General features: G+C 39.0%; 1 protein-coding gene across 2 annotated transcripts in view; it reads left to right on the forward strand.

The window, feature by feature from the left end:
* BANK1 (B cell scaffold protein with ankyrin repeats 1) overlaps positions 1-23,280 on the forward strand; it is a 144,861-nt gene extending 121,581 nt beyond the window's left edge. Inside the window, exons 11-17 of one of the 2 annotated variants that reach the window (XM_068403714.1) lie at positions 303-578; positions 10,687-10,755; positions 13,111-13,292; positions 14,960-15,023; positions 16,553-16,623; positions 19,978-20,027; positions 22,990-23,280. In XM_068403714.1, coding sequence (XP_068259815.1) covers positions 303-578; positions 10,687-10,755; positions 13,111-13,292; positions 14,960-15,023; positions 16,553-16,623; positions 19,978-20,022 — 707 coding nt within the window. In that variant the 3' untranslated portion in view covers positions 20,023-20,027; positions 22,990-23,280. The remainder of the gene's footprint in view (positions 1-302; positions 579-10,686; positions 10,756-13,110; positions 13,293-14,959; positions 15,024-16,552; positions 16,624-19,977; positions 20,028-22,989) is intronic. The other variant, XM_068403715.1, reaches the window with a different exon arrangement.
* Positions 23,281-24,663: the final 1,383 nt, after the last annotated feature.

Raw genomic sequence — 24,663 nt, forward strand, 5'->3', positions numbered from 1 at the left:
ACTTACTTGGCCTCACCATTAAAAACATGTTTGTGTGACTCTTGTGGAAGCAAGTGGGACACTCAGTATTTCTTTTAAATAAGCCCATTTGTTTTGGGGCTAATAGCTAAGCATCTGATGTGAAATCTTGAGGAGGCCCTGAGGGTGGAATTATTCCTTTGGAACATCCTGTCTCCTGACTTAGATGATGAGAAGCCTCTGAAAATCAGAGCACTTTAGTTTAGGGAATTCTAAAGCTGTAAGTTAAGTCTTAATCTCCTTTCTTTATGCTATATATGGAACACAATTCCTCACTTTTTCAGAGAGGAATTTTGTGGACAACAGAAGTGTAAGAGAACATGGTGATGGGCTCATAACAGCATGCTACAGAGAAGACCAAGATGCATGCGAGGGAGACAGCAAGGAGGAACACCCATACACTTCTGCGAAATTGGATGAATCTGTGTACGATTTCGTACTGGTTGAGGAGGAGGAAAGGAAAGAACGGAGGTCTTTTATCTTGAACAGGCCACCAGCCCCTGCCCCTCGTCCCATATGTTCGCCGGTCAGAGAGGAGAACACTCCCTATATAGTACAAGGTTAGTGCTGCTGCTTTGTAAATATTTGTTGGTAGAATATAGACATGTCTCTTCTATTTGATGAATAATATTTTTCTAAAAGACTAAGATCCTTGTTCAGTTACTTTCAAACCAACAAACTGGTTGATTCAGTTGACCTATTCTCACTTTTCAAATGAGCTGAGAACATCTCTGACTAATGTTAATTTTCAATTTGCATCTCAGATAGCATCACTTTTTTTGGTTTAATTTTACAAAAATTATGACAATGTGATGGAAAATTAAGAATTGCTGGGCTAGCTGTGAGTGTGTCTGTTTTAATGGGGCGATACAGAATGGGCTATTTGAATTGCCTTTCCCTTCAGTTTTTACTTAATTCTAAGAGATTTTAGCCATATTTTATTTTTTCTGATGAGAACAGCAGGGAGAAATGCCTATGTGAGAACTCCTCTTTCAAATATCCTTTCTCCAATGCAAGATGCTAGAAATGGCCATCTGGGGAAGGATTATGTGCTTTTACCTCTTGTGTGAAAACTAGGGGACCTTTTTGAGCTTGTTCATGGAAATGTAAGGCTGGAAGAGATTTCAGGTGTCTTCTAGTCCAATTCAGACTGAAGCCAACTTTCAAATAACAAAAGGAATTTCTGTGAACCTACTGCAGAGATCTCTCTGTGAGCCCCAAAATGCATACTGTCTGCTTTTCCAGACTCCTCTACAAAAACCTGCCAGTGTATAATATGCATTAAGAATAAATGGTAGAAAACCAGGCTGAGAAAGAACACCAGCAGATTGCTTACTCCATCCAGCACGTGTTTTGCACTAAAACAGGATTAATACTACCCAAATCATCCTACCAAATACAGAGGAGCACCTCCTTTTTCATGCCTTAATTCAGTCAGTGATTTATTTTATTCTTCCTAGCTAGCTCTCTTCCTTCAGGCTACATAACTTCAGGTGAGGGCCAGAATGCGAGGGCTAATGCATTCATCATTTAGTTGTTCTTTCTTCAGCATGTTCAGGAGGTATAAGGATGAGTCATTACAGTAGTTAAAGTGTAATCCAAGTACGGATGTGTATAGGGGCCTGTTACAACTGCAAAAGTCCTGAAATGGCTGCTTTTACTGAGGTTGCTAGAGCAGTGTCTCAAATGTTAGTCCTCAATTATCATAGACAGGCCAGTGACTTGAAAACCCTTACTGTGAAGATGCATTATTTGGGAGATTGCTTTTACCATCTTTTATTGCACTAGAGTGTTTCTGCTTTGTCTACTCTTAACTGTTCACTAAGGAAGAGACTATCAGAGGAACTGCTTTGTAGTTCTTTTACACCATATACATACACACACGTAAATATATATACACACACATACACAACCCCCCCAAGGTTTTTAGCTTTGCTTTTATAAGCAGGTAGTGGTAGACAAATTAGTTTCCTGTTATTCTGTGAAATCAGCCTCTGGCTCAAGTTCATTTACTTATACAATAAATGAGAAAAGTGGAAGTGCTTCAAGAAAGCTTCAGTTGACATTCAGGCTTCTGTTTCACCTGGCCATCCTGCCATCCTGATAGTTCCAGATCTGGGGGGTCTCACTCTCCTGTTTTGTGCAGGGACTCCTGAGATAGTGAAATTTTAGACAGAAGTGATGTATCTTCAGCTAAAAGATTCTTCTCACTACTTGGATTGGCAATTCTTGTCCTTCTCCACAGTGGATAAAAAATTCTTCATCCAGGCTAGCAACATTCCAGTTTCCAGTTTATTATATTAAAACTGCTTATAATGAGAAAAAAAAAGATTGTTTTGGCTGTAAGAACCAGAAGATTTCATTCCAGTCCATCACTAAAATCTGCATGTGTTTGCAGCCATTGCTTTATAATTCAATCTAATCAGTGTAAAATAAAATTACTCTGGCTAGTGCATATACACATTTTTCATCCCTTAGATAAATTGATGATAGTTTCAGGTTTTGTTTTCATATGTTATGTTAAAAAAGAGCATCGTGGAAGTTGCAAAGTCAAATATTCAAAAAGTTAGAATTGAGGTAGTTTTGCTGTTTTACTTCTTTCTCCCTGACACAGATATTACAATACAGTCCTTAAGTATACAGCCATGTGCTGCTATTTAGCACAGATATTTTGTTTCATATAGTGTTTAAAGTGGCTGAGCATAAGATGCAAAACTCTTCAGTGTTTTTCATTCTCGTTTTTGTTTAAAATATAATTTGTGCCTGCCCTAGGTCCAATGTGTTGTTTCAGACCCTCCTGTGATAAACCCTTTGTTTTTTTCTGTATCCATTGAGTTTTTGGATGCCCAGCATGAAGTAACTAAGATGCCATTCTTGAGATTAACAGCATTATATAGTATTTTACTCATTCAAAGCAGAGATCCCATTGATTTCAGTGGCCGTTACGAGTGCTCAGAAGTCCAAATTAAATCATTAGTGTGTCTCATGAGCACCCTAACGTCGGGGATTCACAAGCCCGACTGCTGGCTTAAATGACTTGTCCGGGTTTATGCTGGGGCATTGTTGGAGAAAGAATTACTTAACTCAGGCATCCTTCCCTCCTCTGTATTCTCTTTCTGTTCACTAAATACCTTTTAACTTCTAAAACAAATTAAATAATATTCCTGTAAGAAACAGGTTGTCTTCACTGCACAGTTCTGGTTGATCTTCAGAACCGCTCCCTTCTGGTGTTCAGTAAGACACAGGTCCTATGGGGAAAATGGGTTAGAGAATGGAGCATGATGCACAGAGGAGGGCTGTGTTAAGGCTACACAGTCACCCACAACTGGATCCCCATGTACTTTGGGAGTTCAGGGAAAGAACAAGCTTCATGCTCCAAGGATTGCAGGGACTGTTGTGATAGAGCCATGCAGAGGTGGAAGAGGAAGATTTCTTTTTGCCCTTTATGTACCCAAAGAGGTGATGGAAAATTATGGGCTTATTTATTGGCAAAAAGAAAAAAAGGGTAAGCATTGCATAGCAGAAATGTCTTTTGCCTCCTGGATTGCCTGCTGGTGCCTCCTTTGTAATTTATTTTTTATATCCATCAGGACAAATGAAGTGGCTGAATTCCCATGAGGGCTTTCACCACACATTGAAGTCCATGAAGTTACAAAAGAGTATCTTCTCCTTTAAGCAAAAGTGGTGGTGTTTCCATGAGAATAGCAACAAAGAAAGTGAGCAAATAGCCCTCTTGGTAATCTCTAGCTTTCAAATATGTGGAAGCTCAAGTTTACACTAGGCCAAAAGCCTGCTGGGTGTAGCTTACCACTTGGTGCTCTACAGAATAGGGTAGTGAAACTGTTGATCTATAGAAAACAAACATGGGACTTCACAAGCCCGTTTTTAGAGTATCTTTCAGAGCAGGATCTACACTTTGAAACCTAGGCAGTAGACACTCAGTGATGCAAGTTGTCATAACTGAACTACCACCATTGACAGTTTGAGCATCTGACCTGAATTTGCTGACAAATAAATTCTGGGAAATGTAAGTGAGCTGAAAGATTTAAAACATGAGTGTTTTAAGTGCTTTTACTCAGTTTCATTTATTCTATTTTCAAATTTTAAGGAATGTGCAAACTACTATATTGAACACTGCTAAATGTACTGCATCTTTAACAAACAGAGAGTACATTTGTTGTTTAATTTAGGCCACTGCAAGAATTCTGCCTTCTATGTGAAAGGCTCATCAACCAATGGAGCTGCAAACTGGTGCCAAATAGCTCATTGTCCAGATGGTGTGCACTCTTAGTGCGCTCCCTTTCCATTGCTCAAGTGCTTGGTATTCCTTTGTAGGTTTTTTTCAGTGTTTTTTCAATTGTGTGCTGCCAGAACAACTGTTAAATAAATGTATGAAGGTGGTGTGTTTTCAGTTTACAGTGCAATTCTAATGCTCCCTATTGACACCAGATTTGATTGAGCTGGAAACCGAAGTCCCTGGTGTATTCTTAGGGACAGGTGCATGAGTTTCTGTAATGCCTCCCTACCATTTCTGAAGTCTGACCTACCAGGACTGCCTCAGGGCTTGAGGATTACATGACTGTCCTGGTTTGATCATTTACCTCTTGTCAGAGACCACCAGAGTGAGAGGGGTTCTCTGCAGCAGGGACACCTGTCCTATAACAGCATAAATAAAACTTCACATGCTATAGCCTTTGTTCCTTTGCAGACCTTTCACAAATCCCTGAAGGAATGCATCTCCCTGCTGTGCACTGGAAACATTTCACTATATGAAGATGGCTGTCTGTGAGACTTCACACTAGGGTGAAACATTAGAAGTGGAAAAATATGTTTCCCAGTTACTATCCCAGAAGAGAATAGCGTTCTCATTGCTCGTCAGAATCACAGGGTATGCAGAAAAAGTAGCAGCCAGTGGATATTTGTAGGGAGGCAGAATATCTCATGTACAGAATAGACAACATAAACCCAAATTAAATGAAAAAAAAAAACAAAATCAGAACTGTTAATGCCTTGGAAACTTATCAGGCTGATTACTGGGAACTGTAGTGAGCATGTCCTGAGTTGGTAATTCTTATTATGCAGATTGTTTAAATGCTCTAAAGCAGGGGTTTCCAAAGTGAAATCTCAGAGCCCATGCAAACTGCAAAACATTTATGTCTCACAGAGGGATTTTTTTTGTACTTCGCTACAGTGAGTATAAAGTACTGCACTGCAGATGAATTTCATTATGTATCCCCAGCTTAAGGGTGTTTTTCCATTAATAAATTACTAGGAACCACTGTTCAGCTGTCTTAGAGCACTTAGTCTGTTTTTACAGACCTGGCTGGGAAGTGGTATACTGGCTTCATCTGCTGTGTTCATTCAATCAGACTTTTTGCTATCTTAACTCTGTTAGATTGAAACATGTACTGAAGAAGGTGCACAGAGAGAAAATTTTTATAGGATGCTGCCTGGTTGAAAAGCAAACTGTTCTAAATAGCATATTTCTGGTAAAACCAGATATAGTGTCTTCCCCTTTTTGCTTTTCTCTACTGAAGAAAAATGGGACTGCAGAAGTATATTCAGGTTTTACATGCTGGAGCAAATACTCGAGTATATCGCTAGAGTCCTTCCAACTTCCATAATCCACTAAGTTAAATTTCTGACAAGAGCAACAGTGGGAGAGTTCTTTTCATTGTGTATGGTACAGCAAGTACATTGAAACCACCTTCTGAATGGCATCTTAACCTAGCCACCAGTACCTATTGTTCTCATTCACTCTTTACCCCTCTGCAAGGAGGGGTTATGGTATTACTTTTATTATCTTGCCTCAGTGTAGGGGAGTTGTCTCTGGGTAATCTCCTGAGGTCCCTCCCTGACCAAAGTTGCTGGGATTCTAACAGGTTTGAGCTCATATTTGACAGACTCAGAATCTCACTGCAAATTGGGAAGAGAATTGCTGGTGAGCATGTGTTTATTTTTGGATTAATGTTTTCACATTGTCATTACACTGTGATTCTTTTGAAAGCCATTTTACTTTTGATCTGAGAAAACTGGGTTTTCTCAATCTCAACTGACTAATTATGTGGCTGTGGAAGGTAGAGGCTGACAACAGCCTGTATAAGTTGTGATGAGTGGATGTGATGCTGTAGCTAAAAAACTCAGGCAGCATGCATTGGGCCACTGCACATAACGGAGCAGCATGGCAGTTTGGTATTTCCATAAGTGCATTTGACATCACCTAGTCGTTATTCTGATCAAATGACTGTTGTGTGTTCTTATAAACGTCTTAAGTGTCAGGCAGCACGTTTAGAGCAGATCAAAATTTCTGTACCAGTTTTGATGTGGTCACTGGTTTTCTCCCACCAGTGCAGTTAAAACTGGCCAGTTTTTTTCCCCTTGCCTTCTGTCAGTGTAAGGGCATTCAGACACCTATGTTACCATGACAGGACAGCTTCTGGGATCTGAGCCTTTGTTACCATGCACAGCACAGCACAGCCATCCCTTCCCCACAATGCTTGGACCTAACTAGACCAGAGTCATGAGACATGCTGATACACTTTTGTTCTGTGCTCAGCTGTGCCTTGGAAAAATAAAAAAGGCCATACGGCTTACAGTGTCCCATTTCCTTAGTGGGTTTCATGTTATGAATCACTAGAATTTTTTGGTTTAATCTTAAATACATGAAATATTTTGTATAAATTTTAGGAGTGGACCTTAATCATCTCTCACAAAACTCATTGGTTAGCATCGCATCACATTGATGACCTCTGTTTAGTCCTCATGCTGAGTGATGCTCAGTGTGTTAGCAAACAAAACAGACAAAAAGAAAATGAGATCTAAAAAGATGTGAACAAACATCTGCAGAGTTCTCATCTCCTGAATAATAAACATCATTCTACTATATTCCTTCCTCAGTATTCTCTGTGTATTTGTCATCCCTTGCTGTGCTGCATCTAATTTACAGTCTAATCCCTACCAGAAAAAGAACTTCCAAGTTTTATTTTTCTAGGTACTATGCACACACAGTTTAAATGTTAACATGTTTAAGTAATGGGGAAAAAAAATGGAGTGGGCAAAGATAGGAGCCTCTCCCTGCAACATATCCTAACTAGTAATTCACCCCTCCTTCTCCATTCTTCGGTTAATCATGAGTTAACTGCGTGACAATTCTAAAATGAATGAAGCAAAAACCTACTAAGAACAAGGAGGAAGCTTATAAACTCACTGTAATTTGCAACTGAGTTGAGATGTGTTTTAAGTGCAACCCTAGTGTATTAATTAATTTGCATTATCACTTAGCCTTGTGTTTCTCTAAAGATTTTGTTCCCCTGGATTTTAATTTTGAATGTTTCCTAAATCAAAAAGTCATGGCAATACATAATTCTATTTGGAACATCAGCTCAATGAAGCTGATGAATAAATGCATCTTGAATTTCCCTAAGCAAACTGAATTAAAATTAGTGATATTTATTGATTGATTTTTTTTTTTTGCTGTGTCTCTTCTCCTTTGTGTTTGTTCTGCTGAAAGTGTTGAGTAAGTAGTATGAGGTATGATTAGCCCACATATTCTTCCAGAGGGTAGGTTCATCGGTGTATCTTTATTTGAATCGCTAGTGTATAGTGCAAAACTGTTGTTTGATTTTTAGAGGTAATGTTGCTAATTAGGCAACATCCTTCATAGTTTAGATGTAAATTAGAAATCATATCTTCATTGATCATTGCCTCTTGACTGATATGAGTTGTCCTCCCTCATGATGTAACTCTTTCCATGTTTTGATTGCCTGTGTTTCTAATTATATCACTTCTTACTGGCCTATCACTAAGCAATTTTTGAAATGTTATAGTGCATCTGTGATTCCTTACCATTACAGCTTTGTGTTAGAACCTCAATTAATTCTGAAAATGAAATTCCTGTTCACTTCGTCAACCTGCAGCTATTGTAAAAAACTTAATTCTCTCTTTCTAGACCCTTTACACTCATCATAAAATGCTCTTCTTGGTACAGAGTTATACACAGGAGACTTAGATTTCAAATGTTTCTAGCTCTTCTGTTTATGGTGATAACCATGAAAACATTAGCCACGTTTCAAGCCTCATAACATTATTTACCTGCATGTGCAGACAGCCTGAAACAACATCTGTAGCTAGTCTGGTTGAGGTAAAAAAGGCAATTCAGAGTTCTTGGATCCCACTCACTTTCCAAGCCTTCTGTTAGGGATTTTCCCAGAGTTCTGCACATTTGCCACAAAATTTGTGTTTTGTCACAGTTTTTTAGAGTTGTTTTCTGGTTTCATGTCCTACTAGAAAATTCTGCAGTAGTTTCTTACTCTCCGAGTTTGCTTTCCTGGAGAAATATTGAGGTTACATTACATTCCTAAAAAGCAATCTTACTACCTAAGACATAAAAATGTATTTAGGGCATGCAAAGAACTTCATCTGTGTCCTGTAGCAACTGAAGAGAGGAGAGGGAATAAAGTGGAATTACTTATTCCTTCTTTCAGCCTCCTTTAATTCTGACAAACTGAGAGAGAAAAGGAGATACATCGTAGACAAAAATAACATAGCGTATATTGGGTCGGGACATTTAATTTGTAGATTTTGACCTACAAGCATCTATGGGTACTTTAGCCAGTTACAAAGTGATTAAAAATTCAAAAGGACTCTTTCTGATCATAGAGATATTATTATTGAAGGGTACACATTGAGTAAAAAAGCATTATAGAAGTAGTGCAACTTTTTAATCAGATTATCTACAGTAGAGAGACTCTGCAAATATAAAAACATATATCCTTCCTCAGTTGAAGAACTGTGACATTCTGACACTTTAAAAAATTGTTATATTAATATTGCTTTACTACAGAAGGAATATCCACTTTATCTTCCATAAGAAATAATGGAATATATTCCTGTGCAAGATTACCTGTTTCTTTCATTCCTCTACTGTATTTGAGCAGGTCATAAGTAATTAGAATGTGGGAATGAAAGAGTAAATTGCTGGTGTCTTCCCTAAACCTGTGGCAGTTGTACAGTGGTGCGTGCATACGCCTTTCCAGGCATTCCAGAAACAGGAATTTGTTTTCATTGACCTCACCCACACTGAATACTTGCTGCCAACTAAAATCATTTCAGCAAGATGCAGCATGTAAAGTGGTTTTAACAATTTTACTTTGAACTGGAAGAGTAATTCCATTTCTGATTACTCCAACACTGCAAAACTCAGCAGAAATTTCAAAGCCTATCAATTAAAGTGCTTTCCAATCAGGGACATTGTTGAGTATATCCCTTCTCCTCCTTATGCAGTAAAATTCAGGCTGCCTGCATTACCTCTGTGTTCTGGTTACTTTAATTTCTGCTTTAAAAAGAGAATACTACTTCAAGTACAGAAGAAAACACTGAAACCCTATTTAGCAGGATTCTTTGAGAATTACAGAGAAGAGTATTACAGAAGTTAAAATCTTATCAGTGTTACGCTGAAGCTAGGGACATAACATCAGCAGATTGTGCTGCCTGTATAGCTCTTTTACTCTCTCCATTTAGCCTGAGAAAATTTTGAGGAACATCAAGTCCCCAGCTGTTTTCATTCATCATCACCTTCCATACAAGCCTACTCAGGAGTTAGCGTAAAGACTTTATTCTGCAGTGGAGAAAATACACCCTCAGGAACTGCTCCTTCCTCCCCTCTGCATGTAGCACACACAGAGTTTAGATGTCACAGCGATCTTGATCATCCGTTTTACAAGTCTCCCTGAGAGAAGTGGATGCATCATACAAGGCAGCCTGAGCAGGCAGACAAGGAGCAAACCAAGGTCCGCTGGGTTTCCCTGGTCAGCAGGAGCAAGAAGCTGGGACTCCAGGCTACCATGCAGCGCATGCCTGCTCTGCCGCTTGAGCAGAGCTCTGTTGTACTGGGCCTTGGTCCCCAAGCAAATATTTGCTCCATTGAACTGGCACATTTGCTGCATTGCAGTTATGTCAGAAAGATTACTTAATGGGAAGGAATTATACTAGATTATCAGTTTGTTTAGCTCAAATCAGAACTGAGACTTAAGAGGGAAAGCCTGTGTGGCAGTAGCTAAGTCAGAAACCAAGCAATTCCCACCTTCTGGGTTTTACATGTGCTGCCAGCAAAACTTTGCCTGCAGCATTTCAGGGCATACCCAGGCTGGCTGTACTCTGGGCACCTCACAGGAATGGGGATGATGGGCTACACCAATGGAATAAGTGATCATGCTTTGCTGTTCCTAATGCTTGAGTAAAGTAGACAAAAATACACACGTACTCTTTCTTAAGCAGTGTCATTACTCTCACCTAGTACTATTGTTTTTTCTGCCTTAGCTTTCCCCATGAAATAAGAAACAGGCTGCAGCAGGTGTCTGTACCGTGTGAAGAACTCTGAGCTCTAGGTGTTTTTTTCTAAACAAGTAATATGTTGATGTGATGTCTATTTCATTTCTTCAAAGCTTCTTGTCATGATATCTGTAATATCAGTAATCCTGCCATTCTATGCCACAGAACAATTTTTCAAGTAATTAACATTAGACTGACAAGTGGGTTGAGAAGTACTGCTAGGCTAGAACAAGAAATTTATTCCAGCCTGCTTTCATGAGCTTCCTTCCTTTGTTCAGAATGTGTGATGGTTTTTTATTGCCATTTTTCACCAACTTTATATTCTTAATTTTGTTGTAGTGTTTCAGCAAAAGGCCACTCGAGTGCCCAGTGACAACGGCAGGATGTACTGCGATGTCAGGAAGCCCGGTACAGAATTTAATTTAGCTCTTTAATTGCCTTGATGCTTTTCAGTAGAACTAGTAGAGATTTGCTGGGACTTGATTTTGACTGATTTAGCATCTATTTTCCCACATGATTTATATTCTTAATGGTATTGCAGCATTAAGAGATCAGATTAAAGAAGGAAAAATAAAAGTTACAGTCTTGTGGGAAAGATTTGTGGAGTCAGAGTTACTTTATGCTTTTCTGTTTCCTTTCTCCATTGTGATTAAAACCAAGAAAAGGAAGGACAGGAGGGCTCAGCTGTGCCCTAATTCCAGCCGTGGAAAGGCAGCAGCGTGGGGAGCAACAGTTCTCTCCTGGTACCCCAAGATCCATGTAAAATGAATTACTCATGGCAGTCCAGTTATTTGAGTTGTAGCACATCAAAATGTTGCTACCATAAATTCTGTTAATGGTACCCTAAAATAATTAACTGTTATGTACAAAATGAATGAACACTGAGTGAAGATTTTTCCTCCCTCTTCTGTTAACAAGTAGGAGGTCAGGATTAAAGCATATAGAGGCAGCCTGAAATCACCGATTTATTTCTGCAGTGGAGAACTGCAGTCTCCAGTGCTACTGACATTAATTGTCATGAATGCTAAACCACTTAGGAAAAGAATACAGGACCTTCTAGATCTTACTGTGTTTGTTGTAATATTGGTAGCACTTCTCTGCAAACCAACCTAGTGGCCTTCTGTGATGGAGTGACTACATCAGTGCACAAGGGAAGAGCTACGGATGTCGTCTGTCTGGACTCTGTAAGGTCTTTGACGTGGTCCTCCACAACATCCCTCTCTCTCAGTTGGAGAGGTGGATGAGGAATTGGCTGGATGGTCTCATCCAGAGGGTAGTGGTCAACGGCTCAATGTCCAAGTGGAGACCAGTGACAAGTGGTGTCCCTCAGGGGTCCACACTGGGACCAGTACTTCTTAGCATGGGCTGTTGCGACAGGACAAGGGGTAATGGTTTTAAACTAAAAGAGGGTAGATTTAGACTAGATATAAGGAAGAAATTTTTTACTATGAGGGTGGTGAAACACTGGAGCGGGTTGCCCAGAGGGATGGTAGATGCCACATCCCTGGCAACATTCAAGGTCAGGTTGAACAGGACTCTGAGCAACCTTCTGTAGTTGAAGATGTCCCTGCTCACTGCAGGGGCGTTGGACTAGATGACCTTTAAAGGTCCTTTCCAACCCAAACCATCCTGTGATTCTGTAATAAAAGAGAGTAGTTTTTATGGGTCTGAGGAAATATGCACACACACACACACCCTTTTGCTGATATGAAAAAATGCAGTTTTACCTAAACTGGTCTGACCTCCAAATAATCTTATCAGATCAAGGCATTAGGGTCATTACTCCGTCAAAACAGAAACAATTAGCTGAGATGCAAAAGAGTAGAGATTCATACCTAATATGTGCTAGTATGATCAAAAGGAAGGAGTGGGAGAAGCCACAGTAGCTGGGTTTTCACTTCTGTAGTAGATTTCCCTTTGCACACTCCTTCCTCACTTAAAATAAAGATATTGGTTCATAACACAGCAGAAAAACTGACCCAAATCATACTTACGGTTTAAACTTTTAACCTGGCTGCATTCTCTGTGCAGTGAAACAGATGCTTTATGGCACCTTTGCACCAGCCTCATGCAGGGCTAGGAGAGCCCTGTTTCATGGCTGCTCATGTGTTCTGGATCGGCCATTTCAGTATCAGTATCCTGGAGATACACAGTGCTACACCTCCCTGCACCAAGCTGTGAATCTGATCACACGTGTCTCCCCGTCATTTCCCTTCAGTTGTGCACCTGTACCATAATCTCTAGGAGGACTAGGCTGTAATGTTTTCTTGTCACTGCACTGTATTTAATAATTTGGGGGAAGGAAATCATGTGCAATTTCAAAATACTTTCTGACCAAATTTCAGCCCCAGCTTTTGAGAAATGTAATGTGTGAAGTTGGAGAAGGAAGGGGGAAAAAAGGCACTGTGGATATTTTTTGTCTAACATCATAGCAACAATTCCCTTTAAAATGTCAGTACTGTAGCTTTAGCACTAGAACGAAATTCTTACTTGAACTGACAATAATGGAGAATTCATGGATCAGGGCAATAGTAATGAACAAAATGTTTAAGATGCTACTCTACTGCCAAAGAGTAATGGAAAAACAAACACAGAAGAAAAGGGAGGGGTGGAGCCAGCCTAAAGATGGTGTGGTTTTATTGATGTCAGATTATAAAATCACTGCTTACATGCCTTTGTTGAAAAAAAGTGCTTGCATCATAAAGAGAAAGGACTGAAATGGGTCAGTAATATTTTCTACCTTTATCTTTCTACATTTTGTAGTACACAGAGGCCACACTGACCCTGTAACTGATAGCACTGTGAAACACAACATCCCCGCTGAACAGGAAGAACTCATCCACTTGCAGGAACAAGTGAAAAAGGGAGCAATTTCCATGGATGAAGCCGTTGACAGATTTAAACAGTGGCAGAATGAAAAACAGAGACTACAGTCCACTCAACAGGTATGAGTCTGAAATTTGTGTTTCTTGATGGGAATCTTGATCAGAAGTTTCAAAACCAAAAACTCTTGTATTTTGGCTTTTTCGTGTGAGGTCAAAAATGAGAGTCATGATTTATATGCCCATCAGCTCCCAGGGAACTTGCTGCTTATGGTTCTGAATCTTCTAGATACCCGTTTCCACTGTTGTTTGATTACTTGAGAGGCTTCCTGAATTTATTTTGCCTGACTTGAGGTGCTGCTGCATTTGGTTAAAATCCTGAGTTAAATATGTTGGTCTTCTAAGACGTTTGTTTTAAACCGCTAGGTGATGCTTAGGTCTGTGCATCTTTTATGAAACCACAAACCTTCTGTAGCTGAACAAACCGAATGCGCTCTTGAACAGTGTCAGCTAACAGAAACATAACTATATCAAGAATACTTTGTTAATATATACTGACTTAGGCTTTATGCCTATCTGAAAGTGTTGAATCGACTTAGTGAAATTTACAATTGTTAGCAGTGCTCTTCAGCGCCTTTATATTCAATGTATGGAGGAAACTGAGGTGCACAAAAACAGGATTTACAAAAGCCCACACACTGAGTCACTGAAAGAACTGCATCAAAGCTAGGAGCTAAGAAGAAAGGCACGGTGAGGAGGTTTGTTAATTACTTCTAACAAGACAGCTGGAGGAGGAGGTTATGCCCTCATTTTATATGAGGCTGTGCATTAACAAAAATATTTTCCTGTTGTCCTTTAAGTGTATTTAATAGAAAGAGGAAAAGCAAAGCTAGTCTACTGCTCTACAGAGTGGGAGAGCTATCAGATGCTGCCAATGAGGAGAGATTAAATGCTCTTTGTGTTTGCATTTACTGAAGAAATAGTATGAGCTTTGTCATCACAGTGGAACACTTAACAGCAAAAGTCTAAGGGCTTAGAACACTTCAGGAGCCCGGTTCCCAGGCTGGGCACCAGCAGCACAGCACTAGCTGTGCGGCAGCAGTGCGAGAGCGTGGTGGATGCCCCCTTCTCAATCTGTCTGCGGCCAAGCACACAACTGGGAATGGCTGGTGTTGCTCTATCAGTCAGGGGAGTTACTTGTGGAGGAAGATGGTATCTAATCTGTGCAGAGATAGCAGCATTAAGTCGTCTTTTTCTTGCTTAAGTACAAGATGCTTGTCTCTCAAAGAGGATTTACATGGACTGTTTTCACTGCTTCAGGGAAAAAAACTTCTTTCCTAGTGGTGTTTTACACCCTGCATTGCATGTGTGACTTTTCTTTGGTTTTGTACCATAGAAAAGTCTGTCACTGTTACCCCAACAGGAACATGATGAATTTACTTCACGCTATCACTGCAGTTGTCTGGTCTTCACTGGGATTTTTGAGGAAAAATAGCTTGTCCAAAGCAAAAAACAAACGCCCAAGCCTCTGGAAGCTAATGCCAGAATCAGTGTAACTGACCGATGGGAAAAAAACTCCACAAGACTCTTAGGTATAAATACTAAAATTAGCATCTACTTATAGCACATCATAGACATTTCTCGGTCTTTTAAAATTATTTTCCTGGAGACAGAAGCTTGGTGTTCAGAATGCTACAGAATCCAGCTTTTTATAGTTATTCGTTATTTCTACAGTAAACTTCCATTACTGATTGCTGCTGCTGCTTTTATGCTTGTTTTTTTACTTAAAGGAAAAAGTGTACCACCTTAGAGACACCACTCTTGGAAACAGACTAGAAAAGGAAAATCTGAATGGTAAGTTGCACTTTCTCTGCCTTTCAGAGCTCTGAAGCCTGGAACTGTAAGTATACTGCAAAGGTCTGATCCAAAGCATAAGCAGGCTTTTGGATCAGGCACTGAATTTGTAATGAGCATTTTCTGTATCTTACCACATTTAAGTTATTTTACTGTAATCAGGTCTTCAGCAGGGTCAAGATTTCATCCCAAAGATGAGCTCACTGAGAGTTAATGGGGCAGAAAATTTACCAAGTCTTTGTGGCTCAGCTTTTCTGTAGCCCATTTCCTGCTGCTTCATTACAATTAGGGTAGATGGTTTCTTTAGAACAATTTACTTGATGACTTCAATATTTTATTTGTAAATCAGCTATCAATTTGTATTTGCAGATTCTTGATGAACTTTCCACTGCTGCAGCAGTTTAGTATTGCGAGTCATTAATAAAAGCTGTACCATTGGTCATTTAAGATGCTTTTTTTTCCCTTTGTGATTGAATGTCATCTGCAGCAGTATAAATCACCCGTGTTCCCTGCAAATTATTTTCTCTTGTTGTTATGAAAAGATTATATTAGATGTTATTGACTTTAGGCCTGTGATTTCTGTCAACTTCAGTACGTGTGTTCTTGGAAGGGAAATTGAGTGTTACTTTTTCACGTTGGACTTAGTAATATACAAATGGTACTATTTAAAATTATAGCTTAAATGTGGTATTTCCTTAATGCAAGAGAGAAAAATAATCCACAGTACTGCTTTCATTATTCTGTTAGGGAGTGTTGTATTTATGTGGAGTTAATAGTTGAGATACTGTAATTAAGAGAAATTCTTGCTGGCCCAGTGGCAGAGTTGCAGTCCAGACTATTTATATTTCAGCTTTAACATACCCCAATGTTGGTAGGGGTGCGGCATCCTGAGCATGTGAACAGGCTCAGTCCATCAGCCTTCACAAGGCGCTCAGAGCCTGAGGGCGTGGGATCACTGCATTTGTTTCTATAATCTGTTTCCTACAGGCAAGGCAAAGCTCATGATGATGTGAGGATGATTCTTTGAAAGTATTTGCCTGTAGGCTTTTCTTTTAAGGCCACATCAGTCCTGCCTCTGTAGCTGTCCTCTCTCTCCAGAGTTTGGTTATTGAATCATACCAGCAGAAATGTAGTATCAACACCAGAAGTGTACATTTTGTGAAACAGTAGGGCTTGTATTATCCAGTAACTCAGATAATGATCACTATGTTCCCTTCTGCTCCTAACCTCTCTGCCCCGTTAGACTATCATCTTATATCCTGTGATGCCTATAAATCAGCAGCTTTGCACTGCAGAAATAAAATGGGAAGAATAATTATGGAGACCCCTGTCTTGTCCAACAGTGCACTTTATTATCAATTATTTAAATTCTTGAAAATAAGAACTTCTGAAAGATGGAACTCCCTCTACAGCTGGAGGCATATTGATGGCAAGAGTAAAGAAGGATCTCAGAAGACCAATACCTAAGTCCAGACATAAATAAATTGCCTGTAACAAAAATGACAATCACATTCTTTTCTCTTTTGTAGTTCCTAAGGAAAGCAGACCAGACAGCATTCATTTTAGAGACTTTCTGTTCCACATGCCATTTAATAAAGCGGTATGTATGAATGTTAGTAGTTCTCAGATTTGTTTAATGAATTCTAGTTTTTACATCTCTATAGACTCTCCAGCTGTACCTTTAAAAACATGGGCCTCCCTCTCCAGATTCCATGTTTGAAATCAAGACTTGGATATTCTTTTTCATAGACTGCTTTTGAAGACTTGATTGAGGATTTAGAGAAATCACATCAGAAGCCTGATAGAAAAGGAATTTGATTTTATTTTAATGAGAAAAGAAAATATCTGCTATAAATTAGTATGGAACATAATTTTTAGTTTCTTGATAAGTTTGATTTCGCTTCCACTGTAATGAAAGTTATTAATGAGAGTGGCACTCAGGTCAGTCTTCCATTATAACATTTGATGCTATCTCAATGTTCATGTCTCATTTTGCAACAGTTTAATATAGGACCGAATAACATCCCCAAAAAAATCAACTGCAAAGCAAAAAGTTCTGTCACTCTTGGAGTGAAATATCTACAAAAACCTATTTTAAGAACAACTAAATAAGGGCTAAGCATGTAGAATGTTCATTTGCAGAAAGTACAGGCACAGACAATAATTCATCTCTTACTATATAATATACATATGGTCTTGCCCATAGACATTGATAATATCTTTTTTTCCAAGAAGGGAAGTAAGATGTTAGCCAACAGAACAACAGAAAAAAAGAGCTTTAATAAAATTTCATGGAAATACATAAATGATTTGGGGACAAAAGCTTCATTTTCAAATGTGAGTGGCCCAGATTTTTTAAGGTATTTAAGGTTTTCCTTGGCATCTTTCCTGAAACCACTGAAGTACTGAACTGGAAGTAGCCTATTGCCTATGGGAAACTTTATGTATAAGCTAGGCTCATACACAATTTGGAAAGCCGCCTTGCCAACTGTGAAATACTACAGAGTAGGAGACGGAGAAGACTGGAGAGAACAACAGAACTGAGACAGTTGAACCGATGAGGTATGTCTTGGCATTTGAAGTCCTCAGCCATAGGTCTCCTCTGGGAGACAGATTACCAAATCAGGACAGCCAGAATGCACCCGCAGTGAGGTAGACGCACATTGCTCTCACAGTAAGATGCTGTGCTCTCACACTAAGGTAGATGCATGCTGCTGCTGTGGGGTCCCACAAGGCATGAGCATACAAATATGGTTAGCCCTCCGCTTCCTCTGTGGTAACTGATTCCTTGCCTATACCCTAAGAACAAAGCTTGAGAGTCTTGGGTTTTTGCGTGTCCACTAACAATGAATGGCAGCAGCTTAGACAACATTTATGCAAGGATGACTAGATAAGTTTCCTTTAAAGTCTTAAAAGACAATGCAGCTATCATCACATGCATTCCATGTCCATACTTTCTAGCACATAGGAATTTTTTGAAAATCTGTATGATGCTTATCTATATCTTTGGACGTTTGAACTACCTATGTGAATCTCATTTAGCTGTTTCTGAAAATGAGATTTCAAAAATCTGCCTTCTCTTGCAGTTACATTGTGGCACCTTATGTGCCACATCCCACAGATTTAGTCATCCAGCATCTAAAAATAAGTGCAAGATTGCAGAAACTACATAAGATGGTTTGAATTGCTTGTAGTTAGTTATCCCCTCATAGCTAATCTCTGTAGAACCTTGAACTTTGTATTTAGGGATACAGCTAGTATAGCATAAGATTCCTCATCGAAACCAGGAATGACTGATACTCTGTTCTCCACTCCTGGTGTAGCAGCAAGAACTGAGTAGTAGGTGTCACTGCTTCATTGCTAGGTAATGAGAAAGGTAGAGGCCACAGAAGACAACTCAGATGGACTTCAGAAGACCAATAGAGCATTAAGCAAATGTTAATAGGTTTAGATGAAGGTAGGTCTCAGGAAACATGTTAGATGCTTAGTAGTCCTCCAGTGACAAATATACCTGTGGGGCAAAGGAACAATTCAGTCTTTGCATCTGTTGCAGTCTTGGGATCCTTGGCAAGACTGGCAAGGTAGGTGGCCTGCTGTGGAAAGGTCAAAAGCTTTTTCCATAGAGAACTCAGCTGAAACTATTTCTTTCTTACCTGTTAGCTGTTAAAATCAGTAGGTACTTACACTGAAAGTGGCCTTCATATCCAAGAAGCACAATTTTACTCTCTGTTGCTATAGACTCTTTAATACTGACCCACTCCTGTAAGGCACTGTAAGCAGCCAGGTCATCCACTGCAATAAAGGCAGCCTCAACATAATTTCTTCTTCCAGATTTTGATTTCCAGATTTGTAGATGCCTACAACAGTAAAGCAGGTCTGGTTTAATTAAGTTTGCTCAACCAGGTGCCAGAGACCAAATCTCTTCCTAGGCTTCATCCAAAAAACATTCAAAAGAGCACTATGCACCTTTCACAAATTGGCAGGTTATTGATTAGGTTCGCTATCCAAAATGTCTGGCTTCATTCCTCAGCCCTCATCAGCACCTTGTTTTTAGTCCAAGTTGCTAGCAGCTTGCTTATTCATCAGTTGATGCCACTCTAGCTTGCAGGTAGTGTCTAAGTAGAGTTTCCTGAAAACTAAAAATCAGCACTTAATTTTGAGCACATTAACCAATATCTTTTGTCTCTGATAGGTCAATAGGAAGATAAACAAAGACAGACCCTAATTTTGACATTTGGATCCATGGGAACTCAAACTTCTTTGCTCAACCAAATTAGCAAAGTTGAAATAACTCAGGATCCTGAAGCACATATATAAGCTTTTGTATGTGTGGAGAGTAAGGAAGTCATAGAAAAGATTTTTTTTCTTCACGACTTTAACAGCATGCGTTTCAATCAGGACCTCTAGTCTTGAAAATACTTATTTGTTGGTAGCTGACAATAGTGTACTTTGGACTTGGGAAGCTACATCTTTAGCCTGGCTCATTTCCAGTTTCTCAAGTATTTTATAGCTTCACATGATGCTCAAATTTAAAATCAAGAACATAAAAAAAGTCAGTTTCCTGCCCATTTATCACCAAATCAGGTCTTTGTGAGGCAAGCCCACAGTCAAACTGTTGACTGAGAAGTTCGCCAAGACAACTGAATATCCATGTACCCCTCGACCTCTCCTAATTGCCACCAATAAAGACCAGCCATGCTGTCAGAAGTAAGATTTGCACAAAATCCACCTCATGTCATTCTCCCACACAACACCTGCCTATTTTTGTGGATGTCTCTTGCTCCCCTGCCTCCAGGGCCATGTGCTGTATTCACATTTGAAGTAAAACACATAAAAAGTGACTCATCCCAAGTATGTATTTTGTGAATTATTCAACTTTGAAACACATTCTGCACTGGCCTAATTTATCATGGATATACATGACTATTTATTAATTGCATCTATTTCTTTTCAGTCTCCAACTAGGAACCCAACAGGCAGGGAACAGACGCCTAATTAAGAGAGGTAAGAGCATGTGTATGAACACACACACACAGAACATCATTTGTCATGGAAACTAACACTTGTGGAAGTACTTTCCATCAGAGTGCATTCGCATAACAATAGAATGAAAGTGCATCTCAGAGGTCTGATTTCACAAGATAAACATAATCACCTTACATTCTGGTTTATACTAGAACTTATTTTTTTGTCAGGTGTCAACCTATTCTTGTTACTGCAGGGCAGATTTGCAAGCAGTTAGTCACTTACCTGACCTGTGGATGCAGTTGAAGAGAGTTCCCATTAGTTACTGCAACTAATTGAGCTTGTGCAACTAAAAGCTGTATTAGAGTGTAGTCCTACATACTGATCGCAGACGCAGTATCAAACATACTGAATACCGAAATAAAGTTGAAAGGTAGAGATGCAAGGATGTGTCCAGATATGCTGATTAACCAAGAGACCAATCGTCATTGAAGTGCTGGAAAGCTTACAGGTGATGATACTGTCTCCACAAACAGCAGAATTTTATGATGTTTCTGTTAGTGACTGTGAGTTTCTTGGTTTTGGGCATCTAATGAGATCTGTAATAGTTGGGTGTTTTAATTACTGTTTGCTACCTGTGTGCTTCCATGTATATCGCATAGCAGTTTTAAAACTGTGTGTCTACCTTTCAATGAAACTTGATCATTAGGCTTGCTGCTAGAAGATAAAAGTAAATAAATCTGGTTTACAGCATTCATTGGCATTTTCTGGGTTTGCTGGTTGTTTTTTTTAATCAGTTCGGTTTTCAGCCTCTGTGCTGAGAACAGTCTTACCAGGAACTGAACTTACTCACCAGCTGAGCTTGTAGACTTCATGTCTACAGTGAAAGAATCACCTGGAAATTTTCTTATTTTGCTAATCCTTCTAAAATGAAGGAGTCATGCAGCCTTTCTTATGCATGGAAGGATGATTGCCATTAAAAGTTAAAGGCCAAGAACAAAGATGTCTGCATTCTCTTAATACACGTGCAAATCTTTTCCCTGAGATCTTTAACAAATTTCCTATACCTTGGTTTTCTCACGCGCTGAATTTCTTCAGTTTGTTGTTCTCTGCAAGAAGAGTCTGTGCTGAACAGCTCCAAAAGTCAGAGTTAGATTTTCTTCTTCAGTTTCCTTTCCTTCCCATGAGTTTAGGACCTGAAAGTTTCACAATTCAAGTTTACTGTTTTAGATATTAGTATGTGTAATTTTGCTTTATTAGAACTATAAATGGTATTAAATAATATTTGTTCACAGTAATAAAATTATACAATTTATTCCTAAAGACAAATGTAATTTTAAAGGCTTTGTCAGCTAAGTTATTTTGATTCAATTTGCCTCTCCAACTTTTCCAGCTGTGGGGAATGACATGTTATACTGTTGTAGTGTTATTTTTGTGGCACTGAAAATGGATAATCTACAGTGAGGTCTTTTCTGCCACCCTTCTCTCATGTAAAGGAGAGGGCAGTTGCTCCTTGTGAGAACTGTGTTTCCATGTCTCATTTCTGGAGCCAGCTGCCCTTCTCACTGGAGTACAGTGCCCCACACCGTAACACAATAGCTACATCCTCTGCTGCTGCTTATCCTCTGAATCCCTTGTTCAGGCCCCCCTCCTCCAGTTATCATAAGACCCAAAAAATTAGTCTTATGGCGTGACCTGAAAATGAAAAATTATCACTCCTTCTTCAAGAGGCAGCTCAACTCCTACATGGACTTTCCTAATAGAGCTTGTTCCTTGAGTGGAGCTGAAGTCACCTACACTAGATGGGTAAAAAAGCTTTGCATGTTAAAAGCTCTGAAGCTGCAGAAAACTATCATGAAAAATTTAGAAATAGCAGAGTTGCTTATAAACTGCAGATTGCTGAAGTGAGATGAAACATTCAAGGGGGTGGGGGGGTGGGGAAATTACCCCTGGGATCAGAATAGGTGATCTCTTGTCACTTTTAGAAAATTGTTATGTGGGAAAGAGAAGGTGAATTAGATGTGGGAGAACTTGCAAAATACAATTTATGCAGCACATTCAATCAATTCTGCTTGTGAATTATCCACACTAAACTCTGAGGTTTTCTTTCGCGAAGCATGGCCTCTCCATAGTTTTCTTGCTGTTTTCTGTCTTCAGATTGGTTCAGAGGCCTTATAATACCACTAAACATACTAGTATTTGAAAAGCAAATAGTTTATGTGGAGGCACATGTGCCACAGCTGTAAAGTAGTAGAATGGCCCTGGCAAGATTAAAAATACTTGGTGGTTTGGGCATTGCTTTTTTTTTTTTCTCTTCTCTTTTACACCACTTTCAAGGAGGTCGTATTAACAGAAAAATAAGAGTTGGAAAAGGGATGTTCATTTACCTGCATGCACTGGAAAACATGCATGTAAGGTGAAATTCTAAAATCCTCTGAGAAACTAACTGCATGTCTGAAATGTACGCTTTCAGTACAAACCCAACACAATGTTTTGGTTTTTTAAGACTCCAGTATTCTTTCTAAAAGTGATGAAATACATTCAGTGGTGTATGCAACAACACTGTGTATACCACTGAGGAGGATTGGACCTTTCTTGTAAAAAAAAGAAAAAAGTGTGTCTGAAGACAGACCGCTATTTTTTTATGACTAACTGCAGGGAGATTTTTGAATGTTTGCTTATTACAAAAAAATAGCAGATAAAACATTCAAAAACTACATTTCTATTGCTAACATTCTGACTCTCCAAACAGTTGAGCCTCCAAATCTAGTGCAAAGTTCTTAGCTCATGTGTTGCTCATGCCTACCCATGGATCATCACACTTCCCTTGTGCAAGGGGGGAGGAGAATAACAGAGTTGAGATCCAGCTGCTGGGTCTGAAGGAGTAGGCTGTGCTTTTGATTATCCCATACTCATTTCAACAAATACAGTGTTTGAACTTATTATAAACAAACATGAATAACAATATTGAATAACAGGCATTTTTCATTGTTTCTTACAGTGCGATTCCTCAGCCGGCTGTGCATCAGTTTCCTCTGCTTGGCATCCCACACATCTCCAAGCTGCGCCCCAACACCCTCGGGCTCCAGCGCCTACTGCTGTGACATGGCAGGGAGATCTTCGTTGTACTTTTGGTATCTTGGAATCTCTCACCTGGGCCAGCTCTGGAAGAAGTCCAGTATCACTAAAGCAAATTAATAAGACTTCTTGTAAAGTCAGCACTGAATTTTACATTTCTTCTTTACCAATTTTTTTTTCAAGCTGACAACTAAGGATTTATATTAAGATATATTGCGAGCTTTAGTTAATTATTTTTAAACTCATTTCAATTTTTCCATAATGCTTGGTAGCTTATAAATAGATTTTATGCATAAAAGAGGAAGATCATGAAAAGTTATTAAGATTATGAAGTTATAATACATAAAATTTAGTTTTTACTTTTTGTTAAGACATTTTTGTGTAAACTTTGTATACAAATTTGTCTTTCCTAGGAATAATAATTGTACTCCATCACTAGTTTAAATAATTGTACTCAAAGTAAAGCTTAATTTCTAAAGTCAAACAATGTAATCAGTACTAATTATCTACTAATGCATTAAAGTGATTACAAGAATTGAGTTTACAAGGAAATTGTGTTTTGTGTAATAAGTTGCCTAAGGTAAGTGATACCCAGAACAAAACCAAAATAATCTCTACTGCATTTACACAGCAAAAGTAAAGGAATAAATATGGTTAATGGGCATAACGGTCTGCATTCCCACAGTGCTATAGTCCAAAATTTAAGGGAGCATGTGACTGCAAGACTATGCAAGAAGACTTGCCTTATCTCATAGGCAAAAAAGGACAAAGAAATCTCATATGCAACCCACAGAGGGTATAAGAGAATATTTTAACTTTCAGATAAGTAAGAGTTTAAATAGACTTCCCCCACCCTACTTACTTGAGCTTCACACAAGCCTTCTTAAAAAGCAGGTGAACATGCTGTTAGCCAAAACTGCCTCCACAGAGCTCTTAATCCTTACTAACCTCTTAGTTGTGTGTTATTCCCAGACAGCTTTAGGAACCTGAATTGTTCACAACAAGCCTCCCCTCAAGTTCAGTAGTGTTGAATCTCTGCTTTTCATGTACTGAGATGCTTGCACTTAAACTTAGGAAAAACTGAAAACTACTTATAATCAGAAACTCTTAAGTATAAATAAATAAATGTTGCTCCTTAACTACATGTTAATGTGACACCCAAATTTGGAAGAGGGGAGTGGATTTGATGTTCAGACTTATGAGCCTTGAGGGTCATATTATTTTTTCCATTTCAACAAATTATTGTGCCAAGAACCATTACAAATAAGCCAAAAAGACAATGCTGGGATTTTAAAATAATGACAGAATCTTGCAAGTTTGTATCCCACATAAAGCTTTAGGCTAATTAAAATTCTATTTTTAATGGGTTGATTAAACATTTTCAGGAAATTATGCGTTCTCTGGGGAAACCCCCGTTTCTGTTTGAAACACTCACACAAATACTGCAGATGTATTGCTATAAAGTTCATAAATATTCAGTGACTGCTGTATTAGTGTGGCGACATAGCTTTCCATTCCATACAGAGGCTTCTCCTGAGCTACTTGAACCACAGCAAGAGCCTTGAAATGTGTAGTCCCCCAGATCTGGAAATACAGT

Source organism: Nyctibius grandis, chromosome 6, assembly GCF_013368605.1.
Source record: "Nyctibius grandis isolate bNycGra1 chromosome 6, bNycGra1.pri, whole genome shotgun sequence".
Taxonomy (NCBI): Eukaryota; Metazoa; Chordata; class Aves; order Nyctibiiformes; family Nyctibiidae; genus Nyctibius; species Nyctibius grandis.